The sequence below is a fragment of the Schistocerca gregaria genome, chromosome 6 (assembly GCF_023897955.1).
Source record: "Schistocerca gregaria isolate iqSchGreg1 chromosome 6, iqSchGreg1.2, whole genome shotgun sequence".
NCBI classification, from domain to species: Eukaryota; Metazoa; Arthropoda; class Insecta; order Orthoptera; family Acrididae; genus Schistocerca; species Schistocerca gregaria.
Window position 1 is genome coordinate 36,855,778 of NC_064925.1, and position 13,815 is coordinate 36,869,592.

At 46.5% G+C, this 13,815-nt stretch overlaps 2 protein-coding genes across 6 annotated transcripts in view; both read left to right on the forward strand.

Annotated features, from left to right (window-relative positions):
• LOC126279128 (CCR4-NOT transcription complex subunit 6-like) overlaps positions 1 to 13,815 on the forward strand; it is an 811,221-nt gene that overhangs the window by 142,699 nt on the left and 654,707 nt on the right. The window lies entirely within an intron of this gene.
• On the forward strand, positions 2,142 to 5,935 carry LOC126279129 (trinucleotide repeat-containing gene 18 protein-like). The gene has a single exon (XM_049979623.1). It carries the CDS (start codon positions 2,312 to 2,314, stop codon positions 3,842 to 3,844), a length of 1,533 nt encoding a protein of 510 aa, XP_049835580.1. The 5' UTR covers positions 2,142 to 2,311; the 3' UTR covers positions 3,845 to 5,935.

Genomic DNA, 13,815 nt, shown 5'->3' on the forward strand with positions numbered 1-13,815 from the left:
GTTCTAAGCGAATTTATGTTGGTGCCTGTCGTCGGAGCATTGTTATCTAGCGGAAAATCACCGTATTGCTAGTTTCCGAGGTATATCACGTATATCACGTGAAGCTGTAAACCCAAAAACTTGTAAGTCTAAAGGATCAAACTGTACTACTCTTAATTTGAAATTAACTGCAGAAAGAGTCGCGTGCAATCCCCTGTGGGAGTAAGTCCGTGACCGCCGAGTGCAGGGGTGGAGGGGCTGGGCGATCACACCTATCGCCCGTACAGGGGGTGTCTCGTGACTTACAGCAACGAGGTAGCGGGCAGGCTCGCGGTTTCCGGAGATGCTTCACTTACGTTTCTGCTAAGATTTCCACACATATTCACTTACATCTCCACAAAATTTCGGCCCGCTGCAAACACTGGCAGTTTGGTCTTAATGTAAAGACGTGCAAAATTGTGCTTACGTGTCGAAACTCAACACGTCTCCTTTGTGTAGGGAATTGGTAGGTCACAACTAACCTGACTTGCGTCGTACAAATATCTAGGACCAACGCTGTGTTAACATATAAAATGGAAGTACCGCGCAGATTCTGTTGTAGGTAGAACAACGATTAATTGGAAAATGATAGCTTGCCTAAAACAACAATGCATACAGAGTTTTTTCAACTTGTGAAGTGTGTGGTACAAGTAGTATCAATATGAACTAACATGTTTTATTTAGCGATTCTAATGGTCAGAGATGTATTTGACGGGTGTGTAGTGCAACGGGACTGATGAAGAAACTTTAATTGGCAGACACACAAAAAACACATTCAACATATCGAGTGAATGTGCTCAGTGAACGACGTTTCTTGATTGTATCTCTCAGCCAAGTACGTATCTATATAGTAACGACCGTACAGATGACAATCGGCAAATTGCAGCTCGCTCAAACCCGCATCCCGCCATCCTGACTTAGCTTTTCCGTGGTTTCCCTAAATCACTTCACGCAAATGCCGGGATGGTTCCTTTCGAAGGGAAGGCCGATTTCGTTCCCTAATCCTATAGGACCGATGACGTCTCTGTTTGGTCCCCTCTCGCAAATGAACCATCCGACCGACCAGCTCGCGCACAATCGAGTAAGCATTCTTTATTCGCATGCTGCGTCCGTGAATGGACAATAAAAAGTGTTTGCTTTCACTCACTCCCTACTGATTGCCAAACTATAGATGTAAATTTAGAAATGACAGGAAATCGTTTGAGAAGATAATATATATTGTACAACGTGTTAGAAGATAATATACATTGTACAACTTCTTAGCCACCGATTATGTAGCAAATTGTAGAGCGAATGGAGGCCGCTACTACAAGCAGTATCCCCTACCACGTTTCCTTTCTAAACTATTACCCGCAGTAAGCAGAACTGTTATGATTTTATTATTGTGATTGTACAAGTTGTGTACTGGAAGAGGTGGTATCTTTCTCCACTCCTGGGATGGATACAGAATTGAAGTAACATCTGGTGTCCCCTTTTTGCACACATTACACGGTATTAAATTTGTTTATGGAAAGGATCGCGCGTAGTATTATCAGCAAGCGCTGTTTAGTTGCAAGTTGCTCGCTTTTCGTAACACTTTTCTAGTTACGTTATCTTGTTTCGGAGAGAGAGCTGTAATAAATGGAGTGAGCTGATGAGGGAGCGGACATAAATGCCGTTTTGGCTGTAACCTGAAGTTTCTGCGTCGATGTAGAGCGTCGATTGAACTAGGAGCAAGCAGGCGAAATAATCTGTTTAGTTTATTACGCCGCAGTTCTCGAGCCGGTCCGCCTCGCGTACGGGCAGGACGTCACGAACGGATAAGAAAGGCGTCAGAGTAAAAGGGCGTATCGGCACTTTCGCGACGACGTTTGTGTGTCACGCTAAAAGTGCGGGCTAGTTTCTCCGGTGGGTCGGTGAGGACCTACTTCCACGACGAGAGCAGAGCAGAAGTAGGTGCCGAAGGTGAAAACCGAAGAAGTGCACCTAAATCCTTCACGAGAGTGACGTAGCCTCGTTTTCACGGCGGGGAAGAGAGAGAGAGAGAGACGCAGCGGCGCCGTAGTTGAGCGCGCTGCCACCAGGAGCGCTGCGGCGATGTGGGTTAGCAGCAGCTGGGCGCAGCAGTCGGCTCAGTCAGTGTTCGCCGGGACGCCTCACCGTACGCGTCGAAGCGAGGACGAGAGACAGAACGCGACACAGACAGCACAGAGAGATCGCGCAAAGCTGGTGGACAGAGATACGCGAGGTCGGCGCGCTGTCGCCTCACGATGGGGTGAAGTCCGGGGCGGGCTGGCGAGCGGCGGAGCCCACGATGAGCCCCGCCTCGCAGGGCGGTCTGGAGCTGAAGCGCTACATCGGCAGCTGCCTCATCTCGGCGCCGGCGCTGCGTAAGACGGGCGGCGGCTGCAGGGGGGCGGCGGCGGCCGAGGGCGGCGCGGCGCTGGTGGCGGGGCCGGCGCCGGCGCCGCTCTGCGGGCTGCCACTCATCTCGCTGGCGGCGCGGCCCGGCGCCTTCTCGCGACTCGCCATGCACACGCAGGGCGCTCCGCTCATCCTGGCAGGCCGCTACGGCGCCCGCAAGCAGGGCCAGGGGCAGGGCCAGCGGCAGCAGCAGCAGCCGCAGCAGCGGGGGCAGGGGGCGGCGCAGCCGCAGACCGCGGCCCGCAGGCGCGCGCCCGCGCTGGCGCCGGCCGTGGCGCGCGCCGCCGAAGGCGCCACGGAGGCCGCCGCGGCCGGAGGCGCAGGCGGCGGAAGAGCCACCAGCAGCGACTCGCTCAACACGGCCAGCGATGAGAGCTCGGGCCCGTCCGAGAACAGCCTGCCGCGCATCATCAAGCCCCGCAAGCGGCGCAAGAAGGATCGGAAGCCGCCGCCGGCGCCCGCCGCCTCCCAGCCGGCCGCGCCGCCCTCGCCGGAGGCGGCCGCCCCGGAGGGCTCCAGCATCGTCACGCTGCGGCCGTACGTGCCGCTCTGCTTCGAGCTGTATGACGGCGCGCGGCCGCCCCCAGCCGCCGCCACCGCCACCGCCACGGCAAGCACGCGCCGGGCCGCCGAGCCTAAGCGCAGCGAGCCCCCCAGGAGCAAGCCGAGGCCGCAGCTGCAGCTGCAGGCCCAGGCGGCGCGCAGCGGGGACGGCGAGGCCGCCCCCCAGCTGCAGCTGCGGCCGCCTGCCCCCTCGGCGTCCCCGTCGCCGTCCGTGTGCCAGTGCCGCTACTGCGACCCTCGCGGCCACATTTGGGACGTGCACCGGCACTGCTACTCGCCGGTGCTGACCGCGCCCGCCCCGGACGAGTCCCCGTTCGCCAGCATCCCCCTGTTCCTGAGCGCGCCGCCCGCCGGCCACGCCGCCGACACCGACGACGGCTTCTTCAGCGACGACCTGCCTACGTCCGCGTCGCCCTTCTCGCTGTCCGGCGACGCCGAAGACTCGCCCGCCGACGGCGGCAGCGGCAGCGCGCTACGCCGCAGCTGGAGCGGCTGCTCCTCTTCCTCATCCTCTTCCTTCTCCTCGTCTTCTTCTTCGTCGTCATCGCCGCCGTCGCTCGCCGCTGACCCTGGCGGCCGCGCGCACACTGCGGCCGTCACCGTCGCCTCGCAGGGGCTGCAGGTGTCCACCGAGATAGTCACCTCCCCCAACGGCCACCGCGACCTCGAGATCAGGTTCTACTCGAGCTCGCCGCCGGGCCGGCAGGCTGCGAGCGATGCCCGCGTCCGGACCGAGGCGGCGTGGCCCGCGAGCCGGCCGGGAGGCGGCGGCCTGTGGCGGAGCGGCCAGGCGGACGAGCACGGCGCAGCGGCGCTCGGCGACGAGGTGCTGCAGCTCAGCATACGAGCCGAGGAGTAGCGTGTGAACACCGCTAGGCACTTCACAACCTCACCTACTCGTCTCCTGCTCGCACTGCTTTCGGTCGCCGTCACTCGCAACTCGGTAGTGGCTCATCCGTTCTTCCTAGCACGCCGTAGAAACCGTAGTCGGTGACAGAACGCGTTTCGGCTTGCAAAACATTTACCTACGTGCAAATGTTTCTCGTTCGGAGCAGTATTTCGAAGGTACGTAGGTACTGGTGGTTTCATACTTCCAGTCTGGCTGCGGTACATTCGCGGAAAGTCGCTACTGACAGAATTATCGTCGAACCGCAGGGTTACGACGTAAGTCAGCCTCTGGCGCGTAACCCGAATTCCCCGTGGATGTTACTCGTCGTACACTTCCTACAGGTTTAATGTTGGCACAATCAATGATCTTTGGAGAACACCTCGGGGTCTCGAGTTAATAATTGTAATTTACGGTGTCATTTTCAAATCGGATAACAACGGATCCCAAAGTGTGAGACAACGCAGTATTTCGCTGCGTTCATGTTCTGAGTATGATGTTAACTTGTTCGAGGACATAACAGTATTGTGTTTTTGAGTTACTTGATGACAAGATCACCTCGCTCTCTCTCTCTCTCTCTCTCTCTCTCTCTCTCTCTCTCTCTCTCTCTCTCTCTCTCTCTCTGCCTACCCATCTATCGAGTGCGTGCGCGCCTGTCTGAGACCAGGTGGAGCTTCAATAGGTTAGTAGCGACAGTAGTGATTCCATTATGGGCGTGGGAGAATGGGGACCTCTTGCGCTTTGTAGTTTAGACGGGGAGGCCGCCAAGTTGCCGACCCCGGCGTGCAGACGTGCTCCCCTCTGACACTACCGGGGCCACGTGTGTTTACAGTAGTGGCGCAGTCGCCACGTCAGGCGGAACGCCGGCGGCTAGTTGGCACAGTGTCAGCTGTGCTGGTCAGTGCTGCGGCTCTTGCTTTCTCACCCTCGTATCGTTCTTCTTTCACAAGTATTCGTATTCGACTCATCTGCAGAAATGAGTGTACCTGCTTGTGACAGATGACAATCTGTACCTGACTGAAAGTCCACGTCTGTGCTTCCTCGATCACATCTCTCAATAATAACGCATTCAGTGTAGTCGTCACCTCACCACAGCGGAGCTCAAACTTAATTTTTCTCATTGACAATGTGCCTTGCTTGAAACCACACAACGTTTCGATATATTTATTGCACATTTAATATCGGTATATCGTCGTTCTCGCTAGCTTCGGTGTTGGCCAGTCTCAATGCAAATTATCACACTTCTTTCATCCTTCCGTATCTCGTTAGATACCGAGCATTTCCACAAATTACTTTATAAGTTCTCTGCCTTCCCATTTTTCTTTCTGGGTTTTCCATTTAAGATATAAAACAACAATTAACATACAATTCGCTCTAAACTCATGGTGTAATTGTATTTGTGTTACTGTGATTTTATTGAGCGATCACCATTTAAGAGTTGGATTCATTGCAGCCTCCAGTACGTGTGTAATAGCTTGCGCGCGGTATCTACATTAACTCTACCCAATTACCTTTCTGACACGCACGGTTCACTGTTTTAAGTTATATCCCCTGAGAACACCATATATGGTAAAATCGTTTCATTAGTTAGTTAATTTAGAGCTCATTTGTTCGTCAGATGACCCCGAAATATCCGCTAACGTTTTCCGTGAAAATGTGCCTTTCGACCGCACCATCTTCATTGTGTAAGTGAACCGTGAAAGAACGTTGCGACATAGCCGCGGCAGTCGCTGGACAACATATTTGTCTGCGGATTCTCGCGCACAAACTCTTGCTAGCGCTCATCACTCGGGCTGCGCTGTGTCCCGCTCTTAACGACATTAAATGTAATGTAACGGTTGCGTGACGATCTCTGATGACCAATAGCGACTATATTTTGAGGCGCCTTTTTCTCACATCTTTGCTTGTATTCACACTTGTGCATTTCATGTGTTGTTTCCTTCATAACGCAACTTGTATGTGTGTGCACATTTGGGATTGGATTTGTGTGTTCTTTCACTAGAGACTGTAAAAGCTGTACTATTTTTTTCTAGCAGTGTTAAATACACTTTGTTCCTTGTGAAAGAGTGTTTTATTTTTTTCCTTCGCTTCCACAACTCTCTGTACGTCTGTAAGAAATTATGGTGGGTATGTTATTTTTTTCTGTGAAACGCAGCCACGTTTTGGCTGTTGCTGTTATTACGTTTAGGATGCTTATATTGGTGATCATTGCCGTGCTGTAGTTGCTCTAAGCTGAAGAGTAATCTCAGAATATTGCGTTAACTGTGCGCTTGTGTTCGAACCAGTGATTTCAAATAAAATCAGTTCACTTTGTTAAATGTGGCTTATATGTACTAAGTTAGCACAGATATTCGAAGAATCGTGTCAGAAGAGAAAAGGTGATGTGTTTTCTGTATGTTTTGTATAATTTTAAACTTGTATCTTCGGTAAGTACATTGAAGAGAAACAAGCTCCGATACCCAGGCGAAGTTTTATGTGATTTTAACGCGTGGACTGTGACACTGTGTAAGACAGAATTCGCATATGCGACTTTGTTGCTATACTGTGGTAAGTTACTGTTGACATTGTTATCGAATTTATTAAGAATGAACAGTGATATTAATAATGCGGGTAAGGGGACTGTATGACGTGCACTCGGTGTCACAACAAAACTGAACAGCACTTGCAGTTACATATGGACCAAACATTCTACCGCGTTTGCTGTTCAACAGAATCTTCGTTTAAGGTAGGCAATCGATACACACCGACATTAATGTAGAACAAGTACTTGTAGAATGATTTATTGGATCAGACAATAGTTGTAGGGGCGGAAGCTATGTCGAGTGACTGTTAATTATGTATTAATAACGTGTAACGTTTTTTCCACTTGTGTGTATCGCACTGATACTGCTCTCACCAACAAGGCTGTTGAGCAGATACCGAGTATTTTGACTGTATTTCTAACGTGACGCCTTTTACCAAGTCTAGAATTATCCCGGTGTAACCACGTGCGCGACCGTATAGGAAGCAGACAAGAGTGGTACGTAGCTGTCGCTATACTGGCTGGATGAGTTTTGGCAGAAATTTTAGGATGCTTGGCGCGAATGCTAGAATTTTCTTTTTGAGGCACTTTTCAGTGATGGTTGTACGTTTCTGTGTAAGGAATATGGACCGTCACTCCGTATAATACAACATTAAAAGTATCCACGAGACTCTCGGACAGATTAGTACTGAAGTGTTGCGACGTAAGTGGGGCTTTGCATATGCGAAACCGCTTTATCGGCGAGTGTTTTGTGCTGTTCTATTTTGAGTCGTTTGTGATCCATCGGTCTCGGAGAGCCTGTCAGAGCTCCAGTTCCTCGTTTGAGTTTTGCTCTGTATTCAGAGAAGAGGACCCGTAGCTCACCGTCTGGTTTAGTATCTTTGTAACTCAGTGTCTCATAACCAACATACTGTCGTAAAGTTGCTCTCTAATCGGTTCCTACTTCAAGTTACATTAAAGAAATTTTCGTCTGAATATATTTTTTACTTGGTGATTACATTGTTTCATCTAAACAGTGGATATAGTGATTTCATAAGGTAGTCGGAAAATAAAACAAAGCCGATAAATGTAGCAATTTATATCTGTTGAATGTGTATATCACAGTTAAATACATAAATTTAAACGCTAATAATAATCAGCATAAAGAATGAACACCAGAAAAGAACTTCGACACACTGAAAGCACGCGAGTTTAGTTAGGTGCTGACGACGTTGGTGTCATTTGCACCTGGATTTAAGTGTGATTTCGTAGCATAATTGAAACAATCTTTGGTTAGGATTTTTTTATTGTATTTGATGTCAGTTACCCGTGATCAGTCGTCTAATGTCCAACACTGATTTATTTCCGCAGTATTAAATTCTGCGCATGTATATTTCCTTCCTTAGTTTTTAAACCAAAGTACAGTATATGACACTTGAAAAAGCTAGAAAAAATAGATTGCACATTTAAGTATAGGAACTATTGTAAGTGTTAGCAGATTTGTGCTTAAGTAGTAGTTTATACTTTTTGTAATATGCCATAAAGTAAAGTTGAAGGAAACAGAAGGACGAACAGTGGAAGCAGGGAATTGTGTCCCACCGAAACCACTACCAAGAGATGGCCCGAAATATGTTACAGAGTCTTCAGCCTGTCCTTTAGTTACCTCGGACCTCGCCTATCCTAGAGCTACTAAACAGCTTACAGGTTTTTGGCCACGCGAATACTACCGCTTCCTTACCACTTTGAGAAAGTTGAACAATGCTTGTGATACTTCTACCTTCTATTAGTGTAAAAAAACAGTCTGATCATATTCGGGTCTTTGTAAATCACGTTCAGGTGAATGTCAGCATATTTGCACGAAGACGACTTCAGCTAATTCCCTACTGCATACTGTTTTTGTTTTGTATGCTGTGTTTGTTCTAATGAGGTAATCCTCAAAGTCCATCACTCCGTTGATGTGCACGCCGTTTGGGTCTAACGTGATTTCCTCCCATAACAGCGCATTTACTCTCACCGTAAGATTGCAACTGTATCTGTTAGCTGCCCATAAATTTACAATTTCACTTTTTTGTTTGAACTACTAAAAGCACATTCACAGACTGATTTCGAAACTTCTAAGATCTTTCTGGTTACGCATCCACGCTTCTAGTCTAACCGATGTGGGGCGTACAAACATCTTCACCGCCTCGAACAGTAGCTCTAACCGGCCGTGAGTCTGCCGAAAAGAGGCAGGTGCAAGAACTGAAGTATGATAGCCGGTGCTGGCGCCTAGCTCAGTCTGCTGCGCCTAACAGCTGACCACGCCCTCCTGCGACGCTCTGCTCACAACAAAAGGCGGGAACTGTTCAAGTAGGTGTGATCAGAAACCAGGTGAAAGTGTTGAGAGTATCTCTCTCTCTCTCTCTCTCTCTCTCTCTCTCTCTCTCACACACACACACACACACACACACACACACACACACACACACACACACACACGTTTCCAGAACAAACTGAGTTGGGAGTTGCTTGTACACTTTCCACGATGCGTCGATGGAAATAAGTTTGTGAATGACGTTTCGGCGAGTCGAATGCTAACCGTCACGTCCTCGTTCGCAGCGTCTCGTGTTCAGTGGAACGTGGGAAGCCTGGGTAATCACTACACTCCCATCCCGCCACAGACTATCGCTAAATGGACCGAGCTGCTGTCGCTACCGACCGCTCCGTCTGACTAATAATGCAACGGGAACAACACACAGATTACCACGTGTCTTGCAGATAAGTTCCTCGACGCTCCAACCTTTTTTGTGGAAAACTACACTGCCGATATTCTACATGTGGTTTCTGCCATGTGAGAGTGCTCGTCACATTCTTAAATGATCAACTGTAAAAAACTGTCAGAAAAGCCAAATACTTGAAATATAATTTTGCAGAATGGATAGCGGAAGAGTACCGAATGAAAAGAAGTGGAGCTGAGGAAACTAGATTAGAAAGTGAGAGATCAGTATTAGTAAGAGTTTTAATGTTCTCCATTGCTGTCATTGTTTCTTCTGTGTCTGTGTTGTTTTCGTAAAATAAACAACAGTCTACTTCAGCTACACCCAAATGCACGAAGCACCTCGCGCCCCAGTGGCTCATCTTCAGTTCCTTTGTCAACATCGGGGGTGTCCAACCAAATTTTGAAGTGGGCTTTTATCACTGTGAGGTCGGTATTACACTATCATATTTCTTTTACAAAGATATGATCAAATATTCGTCAAATTTGTTTGACAAAGATATTTGGCCTGGCGCTAAAAAGGGGTATGACATTGTCATCACATTTTTCGTCGAAGTTCAAGATGGCTGACAACAACAACTTGTTATTATGGGCAGCAATTGCATGTACCATTTCGAAGAGAAGCGGGGAAAAAAAGAAACGTATTTGGGGGAAGCCAAGAGACGATAAAAGCATTCAACAAAATTTTTTACTTGAACCTATAATCTAGGACTTAGTCGTACATAAATTACTTAAAAGTGGATGAGTTTTCAGTATTTGCTCAGTGATGTCTCTCGTCATATCACAAAGCACAATACTCACTTAAGAACTGCTATATCTGCAGAATACAGGGCTCACAGTAACACTCAGATTTCTCGTTACAGGAGAGAGTTACTCTAGCTTACAGTACAGTACTCGAATGCCACAGTGCACATTAACTGAAGCAATACCTGAAACGTGTGAAGCAATTTATAAAGGACCCAGGGCTGGCGCAAACCCAAATGCCGCCCCATGCGAGCTACTAAATTGCACCCCCCCCCCCCCCCCCCACACACACACACCCCGTTGTTTTTTAGTAAACATTTGTGGCATTTTATTTAAACAAATCTGTAGGAAATGTCGACAATCAATCGCAGCTTTTTTTTTTCTTTTCAGCTCTAGATAGGTTTCCGCCACTGAGTGGCCAGTCTCAAAGCTTTTAATATGTGCTTACATGTAAACCGTCATGTTAACAGTTACGTTCAGCATGACGGTATAGATGTATACATAACTAAAAGCATTGAGAATAGCCACACTGTGCCTGAAATCTATGTAGATCTGGAATATTAAAACAAAAATTGTGACTGATTGGTGACAGTCTCTACAGATTTGAACAAAACAGTAGCTGGGCCTCAGCTCAAAAATGGAGTCAAACCTGATTGGAGAAATCTAGCTAATTTTAATAAGCCTTGTCAATTTACAAAAATGTTCAAATGTGTGTGAAATGTAATGGGACTGAACTGCTAAGGTCATCAGTCCCTAACCTTACACACTACTTAACCTAAATTATCCTAAGGACAAACACACACACCCACGACCGAGGGAGGACTCGAACCTCCGCCGGGACCACCCACACAGTCAATGATTGCAGCGCCTTAGACCGCTTTTTGGTTTTTTATTCCACAAAACAGTAACAAAAAGGCTACAATGAAATGACATAAATAAGGTGACAAAGTACAGCATTCAAAGAATGAGGAATCATGTTCAGTCTTTAGCAGTAGCACACATTTAGCACCTTCAACTGGTGGCATGCACATTTTCTTCTTCTGCAGCCTGAGATTCCTAATCATCGTTCCCCAACTCCCCAAATTAATCCTTCAGTAAATCCTTGATGTGTGTTCCTTCGACCGAATAGTAACGGCTTTGGTCAAGAATAACGGCAGGGAGAGCGGTGTGCTGACTCCACGCCTCTCCTATCCGCATACTCCTGTGAGGACGACACGGCGGTCGGATGGTCCCGGTAGGCCACTCGTAGCCTGAAGATGGAGAGAGAGAGAGAGAGTGTGTTTCTTCCAGGGTAAATTACGTGGACAGAAGAGCAGTTCCGAACAGCCACATAGCAAAATCCTTCACTGCCTTTTTATTTTTGTCAGTTACAGCCTTCTAAACGCATCCTTAGGGAGTTCAAGGTCTTCCTTTACATCAGACACTAGATGTTTGCCGTCATATTCTTGTATCTGCTGTACTACTGATTAATTTTCATCTGTGACTTGCAGGTGAGGTTAGGGTCGGGAACTTACAGCTAACGTAAATAAACAATTTTTCAATGGTTGTTAACAGATTATGTATTCAACGGAAAACAAAATATATTTACAATTTAACGATAATTTGGTTTGAATAATAATATTTACAATAACTATTTAATGTTGAACAAAATAAGAAAGAACACAGTAAATGACCAAGACGCTGATCATAATATAAAAATTCAAAAAAATCCTAGGCAAATCGAACCTTCCTGGCTGTTGCTTGTGCAAAGTCTTTCACACGATCTGTGTAATTTAAGTCCGCTGCAAGTTCGTGCTCAATCGATACTGTTGCAAGATCATTCAAATGAGTTTGGCTATCATTGATCAAATATATGTCTTTATCAGTTTCAGTTTGAAGAAACTCCTCTCTCCACTCGCAACTCTCACTGGGAGTGTTAGGAGAATTCTCAGAGCAATGATAACATTAGGGCAAAAATTATGTCTTCCTATAAACTTCAGAGTCTCTTTTGGACCTATTCCAGGTTTCAACAATGTTGAAAGCACTTATAGTTCTTCCCTCAACTCCAGTGCATCAATGTCACTTGATTCATGATCTTGCAAAATTGCTGCGAGGTTTCTACACTTTGTGGCCAGGCTGTCAGAAAGTGCATTCTTCAGGTCACCGATGTCATAGAGAAAATCAAAATAGTCACAATGAGATTTCAGTTGATTGAATTTCTCATCCAAAGATGTGGTTACTATATTTAAAAGATAATAGTAGAATTCAATCTTGTAACGTTTTGTTGGGTCATCTATTGTCTCATCCCTTCCTTGATAGGTAAAGTGTATCGGCTTCTTACCTCGTCGCCGGGAAACGCTTATCCGTGGTAACGTTAGATCTTCTAGCTCTAATTCTGTAGCCAGTTCTTTGGAATCCATCAAGAAAGACACAAACTTTTCATCTGTTCTGCAGGTCTCAAAATATGCTTTCATTTTTTCAAGCGCTTCCACGGCCTCAGAAACATTTATGTCAATGGTCTGGAGGGTCTTACTGACTACACTAATGTGAAGCAGAACGTCGTACCAGATTACCAGAGGAGTGAGAAAGGTGTGATTTTTTATTTGACTCACAAGTGATGTTGCTTCGTCAGCGGTCATGCCATCAAATTCTTCTGCTATCTGGACCAGTGCATCATAAACGCCTCCAATTTGAAACCTCAGGGGAGTAAGTGCATCGATGTGACTTTCCCATCTTGTATCATTTAATGGCTTCAGCAATATGTTAGGCAGATACTTCTTCAAGACATCCCAACATCATATGGAGGACGAGAAGAAGTCATATAAGCTTGTCGAAAACATGGAAACAGCATATTTAGAAGACATAGGAGCATCGTTTACAACAAGATTTAATGAATGACTGCTACACGGTATATAAAATGCTCTCTTGTTCATATCTGAAATTCTTTCCTTTCCTTTGATGTTTGCTCCATTGTCGTATCCTTGCTCTCTCATATTACACAATAGAATTTTTTTATCTTCCAAGAACTTGAGTATGGCCTGCGTCAAAGTGGAGCCTGAACAATCGGCCACTGGAAGGAATCCCAGGAAATGCTCCCAAATTCGGACATCGTATACCCCATGGCCCGCACGTTCACCGGATCTGACGTCCCCGGATTTCTTTCTGTGGGGAAAGTTGAAGGATATTTGCTATCGTGATCCACCGACAACGCCTGATAACATGCGTCAGCGCATTGTCAATGCATTTGCGAACATTACGGAAGGCGAACTACTCGCTGTTGAGAGGAATGTCGTTACACGTATTGCCAAATGCATTGAGGTTGACAGACATCATTTTGAGCACTTATTGCATTAATGTGGTATTTAGAGGTGATCACACTGTAACAGCATGCGTTCTCAGAAATGATACGTTCACAAAAGTACATGTATCACATTGGAACAACCGAAATAAAATGTTCAAACGTACCTACGTTCCGTATTTTAATTTAAAAAACCTACCTGTTACCAACTGTTCGTCTAAAATTGTGAGCCATATGTTTGTGACTAGTACAGAGCCATTTACCACAAAGCGAAAAAATTGGTCCAACTAAAACATTCATATTTCTTTACGTACTACAAGAATATCTAATAAAAATGTGGGCTCCTATTTAAAAAAAAAAAAAAACGCGTGTTGACATCAATTTCATCTATGGCAGGGCCATCGAGAAGGCCTACCATAGCGCCATCTGGTTTTCCCCTTCAAGTTAGACGAGTTTCGTTCTTTGTAGTTTTTTCGTTTGACACTTATTTCGTGAGATATTTGGCCCGGTCACTATCAACGGACCACCCTGTGTATATATGTATTGTGACTGTTACATTTGGCAGTATGTTATCAAAGGGTTGCAATATTAAATATTTGTTTCGTTACGAAAAATTAAACTTTTAAAATGACTGAAACTGTGGCTGCTGGCCTTTTTTTATTTTTTAT

Excerpts from the sequence above, each read along its gene's own strand:
- LOC126279129 (XM_049979623.1), top strand. The coding sequence starts at position 2,312 with ATGAGCCCCGCCTCGCAGGGCGGTCTGGAGCTGAAGCGCTACATCGGC.